General features: G+C 38.5%; 1 protein-coding gene across 1 annotated transcript in view; it reads right to left on the reverse strand.

The window, feature by feature from the left end:
* SORCS3 (sortilin related VPS10 domain containing receptor 3) overlaps positions 1-19699 on the reverse strand; it is a 520917-nt gene that overhangs the window by 61671 nt on the left and 439547 nt on the right. Inside the window, exons 12-14 of the mRNA XM_039871263.1 lie at positions 19077-19153; positions 16078-16169; positions 6190-6297 (exon numbers count right to left, since the gene is read on the reverse strand). Coding sequence (XP_039727197.1) covers positions 6190-6297; positions 16078-16169; positions 19077-19153 — 277 coding nt within the window. The remainder of the gene's footprint in view (positions 1-6189; positions 6298-16077; positions 16170-19076; positions 19154-19699) is intronic.

Here is a 19699-nt window from a genome sequence, read left to right on the forward strand (position 1 = left end):
TTCATAAGAGGGTGCAACTGGAAAAGTAGTTTATGGGTAAGGGAAATTTGTAGAAACTGTCAAAAATTCTGATGACATTCTGATGACATATACACAAGGATTAAGCCCCATGTGCATTCTTATTCAGGGTCAGCAAATTACAGCCCATTAGACAAATCTGGCCACTACCTGCTTTGGATGGCCTAAAATCTAATAACAGTTTTTACATTTTAAATGGCTGGGGTTGGTCGGGGGGAGGGGCGCGGCGAACGGAGAACAGTATATTATGACGTATGAAAATTGTATAAAATTCAAATCTGTTTTCATAAGTGAAGCTGATGCCCATCACGTATTGTCTATGGCTGCTTTCACACTAGATGGGAGAGCCAAGTAGTTGCAACAAAGACCCTGTGGCCAGCAAAGTCAAAAATCTTTACAAAAAAGTTTGCTAACCACCGCTCTAGTTGGCCAAAGTTCTTCCCTGCAGGTGGCCCGTTTCTTGATCATTAGACTGGAGACAATGAACATCTCTAATGTCCCTCGATGGAGGTTATTTCACTTAATTCTCACATCCAGGAAAGGAAACGAGCTCAGAGGGAGGGTAAATAAAGCATCTAAGGTCACATGCATGGTAAGTGGCAACCTGAGCTTTGTCCCTGGAGTGTTGATCACCGAAACCCACTTTAAGGCACCACCCCATCTCATATAGGCATCCATTGGTTAAAACAAGCCTTTTTAATCCCCGTATCAGTGTCAGCCTCCAGTATATCCCAGTTTCATCCAAAAGCCCCTATGCAGGCATACATTCTGCTTTTGTGTCCCTTGGCACTCTCCCCTCTACAGGCCAGGCATGCCCCTACTGTTCCATGTTTGCTCACGCTGGTCCCCCACCCAGAATGCCCCTCTCCTTCCTCTCTGCATAGCCATGAAGCCTTGCAGCTACTCTTTCCGCGTGCTTCCCGACCCCTGCCCACCCCAGGGAGGCTGTTACATTCCCCCAGGCCTCTGTAAAAGATCAGCTAAATCACAGCCAATAAGTTCAAACATTTCATATCAAAAAAAAAAAAAAAATTCCAAATGCAGCTTCGAGGATACAGGAAAACTGTGTTCTTCTATCTGATTCCAATTCTGAGCCAAGCAAAACAGAGCTCTCCTTCAAGTGCTAATCTGGGGGCAAACCTTTCAAAAAAGAGTGGACTACAGAAACCCAAGTGCTCTAACCACCACAGGCTTCTCATCAGCTGGAGAGCTACTGCCTGAGATGGCAATGGGCCCTCCAGCTTGTCAATAATCCAGCCCTATCCTCCGCCTTAAGTAATAAGAATGGTCACATTTCACTGTGAATTAGGCTAGACTAGATGGTTCCTGTCAAGGTTACCAGGGAGATGTTGAAATAATAACATTTGAAAAGACAGCAGAAAAAGGAGCAATAAAAGTAAGCACATCCCATGCCTGTAAGCTGCAGCTGTTTCTCCCACATCGGTTCCCCTGCAGAGCCACAGCTGTGCAAGATTCCGTGCTCCTGAGCTCTGGCCTTTGGCGGAAGTAGAAACTGGACAGATTCTTGTGGAAGGTGGAGGAAATCAGAAATTATTCCCAGAAAGGTCCTCGTTCTCCACCCGCCCTTTTGTGACCACAGACTACTGCACCCGCCTGCTTTATCACCCGCTTACACAAACCTCCGCACACAGACTGCTCTGATTTCTACCCAGCCTCCAGCACCATAACTTACAACTACTGGATTCTGATCATAGCACTTCAGAATCTCTAGGGATCTATAATCAACTTCCTAAAATGCTAGAGACATGGGCTAGAGAACTCACCACAATCACAACACTGGTAAGATTACTAGGGACCATATGATTCATTGGTTAATTTATTTACTTATTCATTCATTCATTCATTCATTCATTCATTCATTCAATACATATATACTGTTAAATCCTCAGGGCTAGCACAAAACTGAAAAACATACGGCACTCAAAGAACAAGATACATAAAAATCCTCCCTCTTGGAAACTTAAAGTCAAGTGCATGTGCGTGTTTATGCAAACAGATGTGTGTCTGTCTGTCTTAAGGGTGGATAAAGGTGGAAGGGGAAGCTACTAAAGAAACATACCATTTTCACTAATATTTATTGTCTAAAGTGTCATGAAAGGGAACAAATATAGAGCTAGGACAGCATACAGCATATGATAGGCTAAAGGAAAATGCACTAAAAGAACTGATACTTAAGCTAAGAACTGAAAGATTCTTAGAAGTTGGGTTTTCGATGTCGGGGTATGGGGGCAAGCACATTCCAGGCAGATATGCAGACAAAGACCCCGGATCAGGAAGGCACTAGTGGATCAAAAGAGGGTGGTCAGAGCATGGAGGCCAAAAATGAGGTCCCAGGCAAATGGTCAGTGCAGATGTTTATAGGCCATTAAGTGAATTTGAACTTTATCCTGAAGGCAATGGAAAGCCCTCCATGAGTTTTTAGAAGAAGGGTGGCGTTATCACATTTCCAGTTTCAAGAACATAGTCTGGATACAGGTCACATTTTAAAACATAACCTGAGACCCTGCATAGTCTCAACGCCTTAACACTGAGTTATGTTCTTTTGTGGTTCTTTCCTCTGTTTGTGTTCCGTCATTTGCCTTGAAATAACTGATTCTTTCAAAAAGTAATTATTGACATCCTCCTGCGTGCCAATATCCCATTCAGGCCCTGAGCCTAGAGTGCTCAACAAAAGTGTTAAAAATTTGTGCTTTCTTAAAGCATTCGTTTGATTATCTATTAATCAGTTTTCTGCTGGTGAAGTGCTATGAAAACTTCCAGACCAACCCAATGGCCAACTTTTGTACGTGTGAAGTCTTCTCTTCCCTCTACTCATTTCCTGATTATATAACTAGGGTTCCTTATGATTAGAGTATCACCACTTTCCCCAACACATTGGCCTGAGAGCATCATAAAGGTAGAAAGTCATGTATTTACCTCTTTAATACCTCTCAAGAGGATCTGAAACATATTAGAAGCTTATTGAATGTTTTTTGAATGAATAAACTGTTTCTTAGGGCTCTTCAGAGAAACAGAATAAATAGGATACACACGCACAAGACTCAAAATCTTCATGGTCAGTTGGCAAGCTGGACACCCAAGGCAGCCAATGGTGTCGTGCCAGTCTGCAAGCTAGCAGGCTTCAGACTCAGGAAGAGCGAATGTTGCACTTGAAGTCCAAAGGCAAGAAAAAGTCAATGTTTCAGGTCAAAGGCAGCTAAGGAGCAGAAAGTCTCTTTTGCTCAGGGAAGAGTAAACCTTTTTGTTCTAGTCAGGCCTTCAACTGATTGGACAAGGCCCACCTACATTAGGGATGGCAATCTGCTTTACCTAGTCTACTGATTTAAACATTTATTTTATCCAAAAATGTCCTCACAGAAACACCCAGAATAATGTTTCAGCAAATTTCTAGGCACTCTATCATGGTCCAGTCAAGGACACATAAAATTAACAATCACAAACTGTTAAATATTTAAATCCATCAAATGAAGGTAACAAGATAAGGTGAATAAACTAGCTCTTCTTCCTCACTGACCATCACTGAGCTACAAAGTCAGGGTTGGCAGGGAGGGAAAAGATTCAAAATTCAAACTGCCTACATCTTAATAAGTTTTTGGTTAAGTTGCAAGGTTAAGCATTTTGTCCCCACATGGACTCCTTTTCCTCACAGTCCCTAAAGAATATGTAAATTTTTGTTTGAACTCCCGATTCAGTCCTCGTCATTGCCATTTCATGAGTGGAAAGCACTGGTCAGCCTTAGCGAGCCACTTGGTTTTAAAGTACTTTTAAAATCTAGGATGGAAACAGAAATTGCCTCTTGGTAATCCTTCCAGAACTTACCCTTCTGGCTGTCTGAAGAGCCCTGGCAAAACTTATATCATTTTCATACTAGAGAAATTCTGAATACAATAGAAAGTTAAAAACAGGTAGCCTGAATTGTGTATACTTGGGTGAATGGCTGCTCCCAAATGCATCTTAATTTCATGAAAGAACAAATAACTCTCATCCCAAATCTCATATAAAAAAAGTATGCACTATTCTAGTGCCTTTTCTACTCACTAGCATTTGAAATATCTCGATAAGCAAGGTAGAAGTGGGAGCAGAAGTTCTACCATGCTCTTATGGCATTTAGCGGTGAGGAAAGGGAAATGGGATTGCTATCTAGTCTTTGCAGTAAATGGTTTGACCCTGAGGTCAGTCTCCCTCATGCCCATGTGACCGCCTAAACTCTATCTGAAGCTGAGAAAAAAAAAATTAACATTTAAGATCAGATGAACACCAAATTTAAACTGTGGCCTTAAACTTGCTAGGGAATGCCAGGTCATGTAGAGATTAGTATACATGTGATATTGTCTGAAGAGATGCCCAAGAGAAGCATGCAATGAGTTCGAACAGGTCTCATACAAGAGAATGCAGGACAAATCACATTCTGAGATGGGAAGAAAGCAAAACAAAAGGTAAACCAGTATGTCTCTCTGGTAGAGAAATAGGGAATGCCTGACCCTAGGACCATGTAAATCTTTACTGTCACCCAAGATGCTAGGACCATGTCAGATTTGGATGGGATGAGCAGCCACCTCTGGCTTGGTAAATTCAAGCAGATTGCAAAACCTTCTTGAATGTGTGTACCTTTTGTTACAGAATTTAGAACTGAATACTTAAACTTTTTGCTGCCCACGTCATAGGAAGTCCTAGAAATGCGGAAGGTTTTCTTTTTATAGCTAGTGATTAAGTGAAGGATGGGGAATGGTTTGGAAAAATCAGCTCATGGTCAAAGATCCTCGTGAAAAATGATGGCGGTGTCCTTACTATTCTGTTCACTTCCTGGAATTCATAAGAACAATTTTGAATTTCTTGGCATAGTATTCTGGATAACATGCCATTTTCACAACACATTTATTTAATCTGCAAACATGCAAACTCCAAGAGAAGAGGAATTTCTCTCTGACTTATTTATCTATCTGGTGAAGATTAGGTAGCACTATTTTTTTTTAATAGTATAACTTTACAAAGGTCTTGACAGGACCCCAAATCCTTGGGATTTATTTCTCACTGTATTTCTCTTGTTTTTCTCTCTCTTTATGTATATATACATTTTTACGTGTCTATATATCCGTGTACTTGCATATATAATCATACATATATATCTATATAAACTAAATCTTTCTATTTTTGAAAAAAATTAATTATGATACTGCCTTTGAACATTTAGGACCTGTACTTAAGCTACATATTATTGCTGTGTATCCACCAAATGATGAAGCTTTAGACTGTACACATTAATAATATACTATATCTTAAGTATTGTTTATGGCTTGTACAATTAAACTTGCATTCAACATTGTTTACTCTTAATAAAATGATTTGGCAGCTTAACAAATAGCATCTACTTGTTATTACAGAAGTAGGGGAGGTGGAGGTTGGTGTTGACTGCTGGAGGGTTACCACAGTTCGCCTTATCCCCCTACATACACATGTGCACACACGCACAAGCATACACACGCAAAGGTGATCAATTTTTTAAGAATTAAAATTTGATATACGAAAAACAATAAAAACACTCACTTTTAATACACTTTTAGAAAACAGTGTCAAATTATTATTTTCTTTAATATTGGAGCTTTGTACAGCTTTAAAATGTATATCCTGACCACGTATTTGCACTGTTAAGGAGTGTAAAAAATTTTCACAGCAAATTAAATAGAACAAGAATGAACAAGAACAACTGTGAGTGTGTGCGAGTGTGAGTGTGTGTGTGTGGTACAGACTCTGAGAGTTTCCCTTAAAATAGTCCTTGTTTTCAGTATGTTGGCTGTTTTGTTCCCTCTGTCCCAATCCCTAGTTCCTTATTAAACTTCTGGAAACAGAGAAACACATCTAAAGACATTAGCTTTCTGTTTGTTTTGAGTTTTAGATATTGATTATTATAATGCTAGTTTAAATTCCATGAGAAATATTAACATTTCAATTAGAAGCCTAGCTTCGCTAACCTTGTTGGTAGGCTGTTGGATTGGTGGTGCAAGCAAAAATATTTCCATTTTACAGATGAGGAAACATTGGCCCGGAGATGGAAATGCTTTGGTTTGGGGCTCCTTAGGAAAATCCCTAGCCTCTTTGGAAGTAGAAACCAGGTCTCTGGGCTCCTTTGGACCAAAGCAAAGAAGTACTTACGTCATGATTTGGGTCTCCACTCCTGCCTCCACCAGAGCCCCGTCGACAAAGAGAGGAACCGAGGTGAAACCATACTTGTCCCAGGAGTGGCCCTCGTCAAAACTCACCCTGGGTTGGAAACAAGTACATGAAAGAGACAGCTGAAAATGAAACCACACTCTTCTGTAACTGTTCTTTAGGTTATTAAATTCTCCTCTGTATCTCGCTGTCTGGCAGTTCGGATTATCAATCGGCATTAATCTTCACCATCTCCCCATATTATAATGAGATTTGATCAAAACTGCATTTCCTGGCCCAAGCAGAGACAGTACCAGGGCTGCAGAAATATTTCAACATATCAGAATCGAAAAAACAACCCAAACAGGAGGGCTTAGTGGATGAAGTGTCACATTTCAAGTACTCAGAGTGGAACCCGAGGTTCAATTTATAGCACAATCAATTCAGCCCTTGGAGTTTTTGACACAGATAAATTGAGTAGTGTGGGGTGTACCCTATGGGAGAGGAGGTATACGTCTTTCAGATCAGACCTTAAAAAAAGCAATTTCCTATTTGTTCAGAATGGATGTTGAGATCATTTTCCCTCCCCAATGCCACTTTAAGGCACTTTTAGGGATGAGTATTGAGTGTCTGAGATATCTGGGCAAAATTGCGCAATCTTTCGTCCAACGGTAAGAAGTTCTGGCCCTTTGTGGATACAGCGTCAGAAACTCTTTAAGGAATGATACTAGTGGAAGAGACTTGGGCAATTCTGAGTGCCTTCTTCTATCCTTTTCTTAATGGTATCAAGTACCCATTTGCCACTGATTTAACCAGAGGACATAGTCTAATGACCTTCTCCTCTGGAATATTTTCCTGACACTCCTTCCACAAGGCAGCTTTATTTGCTTAATTCTCTGGGATCCTTGGTCAGGTTAATTCTTAACTCTTCTCTGACTCCACAACATAGGATTCTCTGAGTTTAAAACTGTAGAAACTCTGTTTTCCTATAACATCCAAGCCTTCTCCTATAGTAGTGCTGAATGATGGCTTTTTAACGTATCTTGAATGTCTCAATTCAAAATTGTAATCTTGGGAGTTCGGCGGGGTGAGGGTGGGAAAGGCATGTATGTCATGCTTATTGAATGACCCCTTAACATCACCTACATATCTTTATTATAGTGCTTCTTTCCTGACTTTACATATATATTATCAAAAAAAAAAAAAAGTCTGACTTTTCCACTGAACTGTGAGCTTTTTGAGGTCAAAACCCATAACATCCATTTTTTTATTCTTAGTATTTAGGAGAAAAATTGGCATATGATACTATATAAATGTTAAATGAATAAATTAATGAAAAATAAGGAATAATGTAAAGTACACTTCTAATTCACCCAATCATTTTTTTCAAGTTGGTTTATATTGGCATCCATGAACTAAATTTGGGAGTCTCTCTCCCCATTACTAGTTAACCTACTCAATCTGTTCTCTATTTACTTCTTTGTCTCTCTCAGCCTCTCCACTAGTTTCTCTTTCTTTCTATCTTGTCCTCTCTTCCACAATATGTTGATTAAATAGAATTATAAAGTCAAATCTCTTTACCCAGCTAGAATAACTAGTCTCTCAGACAACTTTTATATTTATTGTGGACCTTAGTTTATATCCAGAAATAAAAAGCAGACAGCCATAAAAGTTTTTATGGGTCTCTAAATTATCAATGTTTGCCTTAACTTAAAAAAAAAAACACTTTATCGAGATACCTTTGACATATAAAAATCATGCATATTTAAAGTATATAACTTAATGTTCTGATATATGTATACATTGATGTTTTGATATATGTGCACGTGTGGAAAGATCACCACAGTTGAGCTGCTTTCAGGAGGGAGTTGGGGGGCAGGAGGGAGAAAGGAGGAAATGTTGAACAAAAGGTATACGGTTTCAGTTATGGAAGATAAATGAGTGTTGGACATCTAATGCACAGCATGATGAGGGTAGTTAGTAATAATGTCTTGACTTTTAAGAACTTGGTCATTTCGGCCTTGTTGTTTTCATAGTCTGAAGGTTAAATAATCTTCTCAGCTGACTCAGAGAAAGTTGGGCAGTCTAAACTGCTTTTCTTGGAATGAGGTTCTCATTACAAAAGTGAAAACAAAAACATGATTGAAAGTAGACTACCGTTTTTTTGCCATGTACCCTCCTGGTTCCTAAATCAATCACAGTTGTTTCAGAGTGTTCCATGCCCACTTAATTTTTAAGTCTGTGTGGCAAGTCCAGGAGGTAAGAAAACATGTGTTTAATATCTTGGGGTTTTTTTGGTGACTTTGGATAATTTGGTTATTGTCTCAATAGAAACAAGTCAAAGTGAGTTGAAGGCCTCTGTTCTTATCTCATTCTCTGAATTTCCTTACTCATGAAGGTCAGTTATTAGCACTAGCACAGCAAACAGTCGTGAGTGTCACCAGCATCCCAGGGAAGGAGCCTTCATACCACTGCCCTTAATAACAGGCCAGAGGACAGTCATCTTTACATTATACATGAAGATAAGTCACCTCACAGTAGACCCAGAGGGACCATCACAGTTTTCCAGCTCCAAAATGAAAAGCTCCAGAGAAAAACTAAGGCCAAGATAGAGAGAGAAATTGTGGAAAATGAAAGCCCGGATGTATAAAGTGAATTCATATGGAAAAAACAGAAGCATGGGTTAGAGGAAAGAATGGGATCAGTAGGAAAAATGAGAAATGCCAAGATCCAGATGGGAAAGCTAGCATAGCCAATAACCAACTCCAAAGATGACATAAGATAAGCATAAGCAAGGGGTCAAGACTCCAGAGTCAACGTGAGGCATGAATCCCGTGACTCGTTTATAGTCAATGTACCACTTGGAAACCCAGAACTACGCCGTTCGGGTGACTTTCTGAGATAAGTCATTTCTAACACTTGATTATCCCAGGCTGAGGTAAGTACTAAAAACAAAACAAGGAAACCTCATAAAAAACTTCAAAGAATATATAACATTAGAAAATTTAATCTTTTGAGTATCAGAAATTTGGGTCCGGATAGCCTGCCATTCTTGAGAGTGATTCTTTTTGATGACTAGGAGGTTTTAAATGTTTAGAAGTAACTATATTGAATGGTATCCCCATGAGATTCACCTTTTCCTCCTCAGTTCAATATCTCATTAATGACCAAGACAAAGGAATTGGGAATTCCTTATTAGGTCCCCAGGTGAAATTGAAATTGGTTGGATTGCCAATACTCAGGAAAACAGGAGTAAAGTTACAATTGGCCTCCAAATAGTAGTAAGACAGAATGACAAAGTCAAAATAAAATAAAATTCATTTACCAAATACTTATTGATGCCTACTACATGCTTGATCTGGCGGGGGCCTCTGATCTAGGGATATAACAGTGAACAAGAAAAGAAAGGCTCTAGCTTCAACAGAACTTATAATCTAGTTTGAAAAGACAAACAACATGCAGATAAATGGATACAAAAATATGAGTAAGAAGTAAATGTCATGAAGAAAAAATAGAGTAATATGATAATGGCTGAATAGCTACTTTTTATTGGAAGTTTTAAAAAGTCTTCTCTGAAGAGGTGACATTTAAACTAAGATCTGAATGATAATAAGGACTGGCTGTGCAAAGATGAGGGTGAGACCCATTCCAGAGGGCACATTTAATGTGAAATGACGTTGCTGTATGGGAAGAACAGAAAGACGGTCAGTGGTTGTAGACTGGTGGGAAAGGAAATTAGTAGAAGGAAATGGAAGTCAAGAAAGTATGCCTATGCCAGACTAGAAAAGATATTTTCCCACTTGAAATGGGAAAAACATTATTTTATTTAAACTTTAAAATACAACTTTATTTCTCTGTGGTGAACGAATTGCCAGGGCCCAAAATAGATGCAAGGAGATAAACTGGATGGATGTGCGGTGATTGTAAGTGACCAAGTAAGAGAAGGGGCTTGGATAAAGGTTATGTTAGTAGAGATAGAAAGAGGTGGAAAGATTTAGGATATTTTTAGAGGGGAAGTCAATAGGATTTGGGATGGAATATATGTAGAGTGCTTGAGCAAAAGAAAAATATTATGAAAAACATGGATTTTTGGGTTAAGCAACTGAGGTAGGGAAATGAAAAGAACAGGAGAAGCAAAGATTTTTGTTTGTTTCCGTTTGGTCCATATCAAGGTTTAGATATTTTTGGACTTCCATGTCATGACACTGTCAAGGAGACCTTTGGATAGATCGATCTGAATATCTGAGGAGTGATCAATCCTCGGAATGTAGATTGAGGAGTTGCTTATAAAGTAGGACCAAATTAAAGCATGATGCTTAATTAAAAAAAAAAAAAAAAAAAGCTCCACAGCAAGAGAAAGGAAAATAATAACTAATGATAAGCTCAAGCTAAAAAAAATAATAACAGCAAAAAACCCCACAAAAACTGAGGTCATTGTCAATCACAAAGTAAATATTTCCCAGCAACAGCACTACTGTGGGAGATAATTAAGCCACTGAGTCTAGTATGTGTTCTAGATAACATGTATAATAAAAGAAATTACTCTTCTATGAGATCCTATATACCATGTTCAATTTCAATCATTGTAGAAAACTGACAAAGTGATTAAAGGTAAAAAATAGGGTGTTCTTGAAACAGGTTATATGAATTGAAAATAGCTTAGGGGAAAGGCGCATAGAACTGAATTAATTACTGTTGCCTTTTAATTTTTTTTAGTAAGAAAGCTTCCAAATAGTTAAACCGAAAACACAAACAATGCGATTTAATGACTACTGAAAAGAGGTAATATCTGTGAATGAAATCTGAGAGAATACAGTTAGATGTATGAAAATATCAATTACAATATAGATAAAATAAGAGAGAAAAGATTCCATTCTCATAATTCTTCTAAAGATCATTGTCAAATATTTGTGTACAAGAATGTAAGCTCACAAGTAGTTTGTCTTGTTCGTTGATATCTCCCAACCTCTATATTAACACTGGATAAATAGTATATACTCAATGAATAGGTGAGGAGTGAATGAACAAATGCATAGAATCTGTCTTGAGTTGCATATCTGACCCTTCTCCAGAACTTATAAAGGCTAGACAAATAAATCTCTTGAGGTCATTTCCAGTTATGGTTCTTTCCAAAGCTCTAAAAATCACATGCAATTCTGGAACAGACATTCTGTGCAAATCTAGCAAGCAAAATGAAAACTGACTGACAGAAATTATTATTGCCAGCACAGAAATAATCTTTCTAACAAACTCAAGCCATTATACAAGATGAGAACTCTCTGTCTTGGGTATTTGCAACTTTGGTCAGCACTGTGATATTCTGGTGAAGTAGAGTAACCCTTTAGATGTCACAGAAGTATCTGCTACACTAGATGTGAAAGTAGACTACACGTAGACTATGATACAGAGATGAGATCTACTAAGAGGAACAGAATCTTCCAAGAACAACCAGGGCCCTCCCCAAAAGTCTCTAGTACAGAAATAGTTATAATGGTCATTGAGAATCAATGTCCCTCCCTTTGGTAAGGTGTATTGCTCCGCTTTATTTTATTGCAATGCAGGAGGTGATGGCATTTTAGCCACCTGGAAGTTCTTCAGAGTAGCACATGCACTTTCACTTCTCAGAGGAATGTATTGGCTGGAACTATTGTTTTCATGTGACTGTTTCTCTGAACAAAAAACTAGTGCTTGCAACCATTTATAGAAGAACAAAGGAACAAAAAAGGCCAGGTGATGTTTCGCTTTGTGTTTCAAGAACATCCCATAGAAAGGAGACACTGAAAGCTTATCAGGGCTAAGCAAACAGTAGGACCCTGGTCCACCTGCCGATTACTAGCCCTGTCTATTGTGAGGTTTCATTAGAGCACTGCATTCCATGGGGCTCCATTGTTCATTTCACTCTAATGCTTCTAAGGTACAAAGGTAATACTGGATGGAAAGCTTACCTGAAATAGCACTTAGGTTCTAATCTCTATGCCTCCAAATGTACAAGGTCACAAATAAATGTATTCATTAGTATGCTGTTTTGTCTTCATGCATATCTACTTCCCTATCATTTCAATTTATAGAAAACAGCATGCCTTGTTAGCTGAGCTAAAGATTTCCCAGCTTTTCAATTATGACTCCTATTTTCTCTGAAAGGCAATGCAGTTATTATTTAAATCTGAGAGCCACTATACCCTTGGGTGAGAATGGGTAGGTTGATGTCTTTTTCTTATGCAAATATATATACATCTGTATACAAAATAATGTCGTTCTGAGACATTCAATAGAAAATAAGAATGAACTGATTACTTAATCTTTCTTCCACTTAAAATGAGCTATGTGTTTATCTTGAAGGTTGTGACTTAATTAGAAGATACTGGAAATGAAGAAACTGTTTGAGTTTCACAAGCTTGCAATTTATAAGCAGGAGACAAAATCAGTTAAGAATTTTTTAAGGAAACACCCATGATAATGGTATGGTCAAGCTCTTACAAAACACTCACTTAGCCTTTGAAACAGAAGTGCAGAGGAGAATTCCTGAATGAGTTATTTGTGCTTGTTGTTTTCTAACACACTTAATATAGTGGGCATTTAACCATTGCAGGCATTATTTCAGAAAGGCACTCATAGATAAGAAAGTGAGCAGACATCGTGGGTGATGTCTAAGTTCAGGGAAACATTTGTTGTAATTATGACAAATGAGTGTCAACATTTTTTATAGGGAGAAAATGCTATCTCAAAAGCTCAGTTTGAAAAATTATTTTTAATACTATGTAAGTTGAAGTAGGTGAACAAATGCAGGATAGTATTATCATTATTGTAAGAGGAAATTCAATGGGAATACAGCTTATTTTTTCTGAGCTCTATAAATATTTTTATCAATAAGAGATATGTCATAGAACAAAGGAAAACTCAAGCTTTGTACTGTTGACTTTGAAAGACATGATTTGATCCTACCTCCATATCCCTGAGTGAATATTTAATTATTTTCCCAATTTTGATGGTTTCCCTTCAGACATTCCCAGGCAAGTGCTCCTTTTGGAAGTAATCAGGTCTCTGGAGAGAAACTACTGCAGAACAGACTGAATGGTCAGATATAAGATGCTAAGATCTACCAAGGCCAAAACTCTCTCTAGACCCTATGCTCCATACACTCCTTCCATGCCGAATATACTCTCCACTTCTATCACCGAAAAATAATAATGACAAACTTCTTCCTTCTTTAAAACAAGGGAACTTTTGTGTAAAAGGCTCTAAAAATCAACCATTAAGTAAATACTACATTCCTACCATAATGAAGGAGAAATAGCAGAGGGGTGATGGTCAAGTGTCAGATGGTGTTGCAACCTCCTTGTACGACTTAAGTGGAAGAAATCTGCCCAGCTATATCTGTCTGCAGAGCATTTATTAATTCTCTTATGGAGTTTTAGATGGAGGTTCTTAGAATATCATGATAGGGACTGCTTTTCTTGGTTAAAAAATAAACTTGTTTTAAGGGGCAAACTGTTCTCTCTGAGAGTGTAAGTCCTACTCAGTCTTCAGTAGAGAGAGCTCTTCCCTCTACACAGAGATTGGTCTTCGGAGTAGAAGGAATTATCTACAGGCTCAATCTGACCCCTTAAACTGACATTTAAATTTTTCTGAGTCTTATCCACTCTTACATACTCACATTCTTGATTCCAATCAAATACAGTCGTCTGAACACACCCTACATTTCCTGAATTCTTGGCTTTTGTAGGAATTGTCTCTTTCCTTGGCTTGCCTCCCATCACTCCTCCTACTCCTGGCATAATTTTTTCAAGAATCAGCTTTCATGCCACCTGCTGCAAGAAATCTTTTTACATATCAGGCAAGACTCCATTCTCCTTCAGGATTCCAGCAACAAATACAGCCAACATCCTTTAACAGGCATTGCTTTGATTTCCAATGATATGTGGACTATCTAAACTCCTTATCATCACAAGGCAGAGACCATGCGATGAGCTTCTATGTACTTATTAAAGTATCTGGAAAATTAGTAAAAACAGAAGAGCATCCACAACAGAGATGCGTCTTGGTGCTGCCAGGTACTGTGTAGCCTTGAGCAAGATATTTATTATATCTGCTCTTCAATGTCATTTTAAATATGTAATAAAAGAGTACCCGTATATATACGGTTGTTTCAAGAATTAACTTAGATAATTCATGTAAAGGGTTTAGAACAGTGTCTGGAATGTAATAATCCCTCAGTAAATGCTGACTATTGTTAATATTAAGTAATTCCACTCCTCTGACATTACCCAAAAAGTATGTAACCAATAGTAAAAGGATGATAAACAATTACACCGGGAACTTTTACAAGCTCATTCTTCAGTTGATAGAGCACTTTCCTTACTAACAGCTCCATGCATCTTTTTAAAATTTATCCTCACACTCTTTCTAAGAAGACATAGTGGTAGATATAATCATTTTACTTTATGTTAGGTTGAGCTCTAAGAAACTGACAACATGTGACTATTTTTGACTTACAAAAGTGGCAATTTCAAATGGTTTAATTTAATAAATGGCCAGAAATAAACTTTCTTAAGTGCTTGCCAAGGTAGCTAAGGCTTGGATTTGTCATCTGGGGATCCTATTCCTTTTCTGGATTACAATCTGATGCTTTTCAGTAAAACTCTTACTCTAAAAACTCTTATTCCACAAATCATGGGCCTGGTAGTTAAGCCAAGGTCCATCCTCCAGACCATGGCTAATCCAACCCCAAGTGTACTCTAGATAACGTATTCTCTACCACCAAATATTCACTCTCAAATATTCACTTAGCTAAATTTGAAGCCTGAAATTCTTTCCCTTCAAGATATAAACACACATGAGACTTATCTAAGCTCTGGCAAATACAAAAACAATAGTAACATCATCATTATAATGATCATCATGATAATATATCCTAACTCAGCTCTTTGGCCTCACTGGAGGGTCTTGTCCATATACACTCAGCTTCATTCCATAAGGTACTTTCGTGAGAAGAGTTATTTAAACTGTCTCTACTTTACCCTATTGCTTATCATTCATTCATTCATACATCTATTGCAATCTACTTCTCAACCCCACTTCTTTTGAATCCACTCTGACAAACCTCACCAATGACATTTTATATTGTCTAATTCTAGAGTGTTTTTCACTCCATAACTGACTTAATCTGATTATAGAATTTGGTGCTATTCTTCACCTCTTCCTTCAGCATCTATGAAAACATTCCTCCTGAGTTTTTATCTTTTCGGTGATTTCTCCTTAGTCTGTTCCATAATTTATTTTTCTGCTCTGCATGATGGTGTTCATCGGTGTTCCACAGGAGTCCAGGGTTTCTCCTTGTTGTAGCCACTCCCCTCTCCTGAGGCATCGAGCCCACTGCCATGGCTTTAATTACCACCTAATGGCTAAATGACTCTAAATCTAGAGTGTCAGCCTGGACCTCTCTCCTGACTTTCAGATGAATATATCTGACAGCTACTGGTCATCTCTGCTTGAATAATCACAGACATCTCAAACTCACAGACATACTGAACTTAGTATCTGCTACACGCACCTAACCTTCTTCGTGAAGCAACTTCAAAATATCTACCATATTTTGGATCCTTATTCTTGTATGTTTGAACTCAGAACTCCATCCTGCTTTTTTATTTGTGTTTTTGCTATATCTCAGCATCCATTCCTACCACCCCACCCTATTCATCACACTTCCCATCTAAATTATCTGGCCTATTGCTGTTAACTAAGAGTTAGAGGATGTAATGTATATTAAATGGATGGATAGATGAATAAATGAATGAGGAAATGGGTAAAGGGGCACAAAACCATGCAGAATAACTTGTCCCAACCCTTTCCACTAAAACATTTCTCATTAATAGGGTAGGGAGCTGTCCTTACCACAGATGCCTGACTGGCAGAGGTGTGTGTTTCATGGCCACGAGGGCGCCACCCCAGTCTAGGAACCAGACATTGTACTCTTCATCAAAGATCTGGAACAACAACAACAACAACAACGATCATAGCAACACCTTACATTTGCACAGTGCTTGACAGTTTACAAAGTCTTTCACGTACATCGTTTCTTCTTGATTCCGAGCCTTCCAACAACCCTGTCAGGCAGTTTGGCAAGTACGATCATCCCCATTTAATAGATGAAGAAATGGGCTTGCAGAGAACAAATTAACTCTCCCTGGGTTAAGGAAATGACATTTCCATGGCTCTTTTCACTAGCGCTGTGAACAAATGTGCTACAAGAAGGGGAGGCCACAAGACGCATGCTCACTAGGTAAGTTTGCCCGTCTATGTCTTAGTAGATGGCTGCTTAGCTCTTTCTTCTCCCTCATCTATTCAGATATTGGCTAATTTATAAACGGTCTATGTTTTATAGTGCTGCTTGTAAATTATCTAGGAAGTTAAAAGACATTTCTCTAGAAATTGTGGTATACAAGATGACTGAGTTCTCAGATTTAGTCACCACCTCCTAGGTTCTCTGAAAGATGGATGAAGACCTGAGTTTGGTGTTTGGGAATCCTTACTCTAAGTGCTCATTGGGACACAAGTCTTCCAAGGACCTAAAGTTATTCATTCTTTCATTTATCCATTTGCCCATCGCCTAATCATCCATCTATTTACTCATTCACTCATTCAGTGATCCATCTATCCATCTACACAGGTACTTTCTAAGCATCTAGTATAATGCAAAGCTCTGAGCTAAGAGAACTTCAGACCTAATCCCACATATACCAATGCTTCTATTATGCAGAGAAATAGATGACTTTCAAATCTACAAAGTGAAACAGGAAAAAACATTTCTTCAGCAGAAAATAAATCCCCTGCTTTAGATCTTTTAGAGGAAAATAGAATTGGAAAGAATTCCTCTAACTTTTAAGTACTAATGGTGGCTCTTGCAGCTTAGATGGAGAGATTGGGATGGTAGAAAGTACTAGAAGGGGTAAGGAGGTATAGGCAGTTTTGAAAGGGAGGGAGTAGGAGAAATGGGGCCTCCTACACATATGCTCCAGGGAACACTATAGCAAAAAAAGCAAGTGGATTCTCATGTCTAAACCTCAATTGATTTCCTTTCCCATATTTGACTTTTAAGGAAAGAAAAATGTCCACACTAATGGTGAATCTTAATGCACAAAGGACATAAGGGGGATTCATTTCTATTTCAGATATAAACATAGATTCTGAACCTACAACACTAGCATTTTCTCTCCAGAGCTCATGGGTGGGCTCTGTGATAAGCAACATAATGCAGATGCTGGATCAAAGTCTGAGGATGAGCACTAAAAGAAGATTCTTGGCACTGGAGAGGAGAGAGTAGTTATACTCACACTTTTCTCTTAATACTATTATTCTGGCCACTGCCAACCTTTGCCCTGTCCAGCACTTCAGTGAAAACTGGAAACCTTAGCTGTTTGGGAACAAAGGAAAGAAAACCAAAGTAGTAACAGCACAAGGAAGGAATGCTGCGGTCACCACTTGGCTAGGTGAGCTATTTCTTGAGCTGGAGGAACAAGGGTTTGTCTGTTTGGAGTTTCTATACTAAAAGAGTTTGCATTCCGGCTTCCATCCTCATTCATCACCTACAATAGATTATCTTATATTTTAAAGATATGTTTTTATTTATGTATCTGTTCCTCACCCACCTGATAATGGCCTTATGAGCAGGAAACTTAACTTATTCTTTGTTATATGCTTTGTAGTACTTTAAATGGTTGTATCTAGTAGGTCTCTGGTAAAATTTTTTTGCTAGTGACAGTGGTGACGGTGGTGACAATGGGGTGGTGATGATGATGTTGGTGATGGTCATGACAATCTTCACTAAGGGACCCAAGCAGGAACTTATCTAACTAGATTTCAGACAGTGACTTCATTTTCATCATTAGGGCACTCAGGGCTCTTCCGTTTACTATCCCAGGTAGAAACCTTCTTACCTTTAGGACTTCAACTAAAATGTCAGCAATTCTTATGAAGTTTTTCCCAGTTTCCCCAAGTAGAACAATGCTTCCCTTTTCTCTGCATGCTCATAATGCCACTAAAATAATACAATCACCCTAAGCTCTAGTTACTTATTTATGAGCCCCTTTCCTCTACTTAATGTTGAGTTCCTTGAGGAAAGGGACTTGAAGTATTGAACTGCCTCCTCACTTCAGTACTTGACACCTAGTTGAATTGTATAAATCTGTGTTGTCCAACAGAGTAGCCACTGAGACAATTCAAACTGAAATTCATTAAAACAAATAAAATTAAAAAATTCAGTTCCTCTGTCACGCTAGCCACATTTCAAGGGCCCAGTAACAACAGGAGACAGCACAGATACAGAATCTTTCCATCACTGCTGCATATCTATTGGACAGTGCTGCTACAAATGTTTGTACAACTGAATTATTTTCTCATGTAGTCATGTACATACCAAGCTGTTTCATACTTACTTATGGCTGGACCTACACAATACTTAAACAACCACAGATTTCCCACAGCTTTGCTCGTTTAGTATTCTACCCCTTTCATCTTGTAGAAAAAGAAACAGATCCGAAGGTAAAGAGACCCGATTGCTAAGTTCCCATGGCACATTAATAATAGAAACCATTTTATCAGTTGTATCCCTAGCAACCAGCACAGTACTTAGTATCCAGTGACTGTTCTTTATATATTGCCAAGTAAAAGAATGAAGGAATTGGGAAAATTCCAGTTCTTATTTCCCACCCAGTGCTCTTCCCATCTGACCTCATTGCCCATCTAATCTGACAGCCCAACTGACCAGACTGAACGGCTGCTTCCATTTCTTTGCAACCACAAAGTGATAATGAGCCTGGGTATTGACAGAAAGGGGAGACGTTGGCAGAAATTTCCCTAAATCCCTCTTCCCTGTCCCTGAATCTCCCAGTTACCTGTCTCCACGTGTTGCCCCCATCGGAAGTGACGAACACACCGATATCAGTATATGAGAGCTCCGGGCCGATGTTGCCTGAAACATAAGCAGAGGATTTGAAATGGTCAGACAGTTTTCAGATTACATGTGCATGGGGTGAGGGGAGAGGGCAGCAGTAAGTAAAGGTTTTCTAAGTGATGTATCGAGTTGATTTGTGCAAGCTCTTTCCTGTGTCATGTCAAAAACCCACCAGGAAGATAAACCCAATATAGGAAAAAAGTTAATATAACTGGAATGCATTTTTAAATGATAAGACTTAAATACCAAATATTGATTAGCTTGGACCTCTTGAACTATTCATTCTATATACCAATAATCTCTTAAAAACTGATCTGAATGGTTGTTCCCAGAGGTGGCCAAGAGTGGAAAAGTAAACATGCATGGAGAAGCTGGGCCTAAGGACACCTCCCTCCTCAAGTATATTTTAGCCTAAAAAAACTGGAGTATGTGAGTGAGTACACATGTTTTTATGTGTGTGTGCATCCATGTGTGTGTCTGTATATGTGTTTTTAACTTCAACTTGTCAACATATCTCTTGAGTGCTAGGCAGTTTGGTGACCCAGTACAGTAGTACAGACCATG

The sequence above is a fragment of the Pteropus medius genome, unplaced genomic scaffold (genome assembly GCF_902729225.1).
Source record: "Pteropus medius unplaced genomic scaffold, Ma_sr-lr_union100, whole genome shotgun sequence".
In the NCBI taxonomy this organism is placed as follows: domain Eukaryota; kingdom Metazoa; phylum Chordata; class Mammalia; order Chiroptera; family Pteropodidae; genus Pteropus; species Pteropus medius.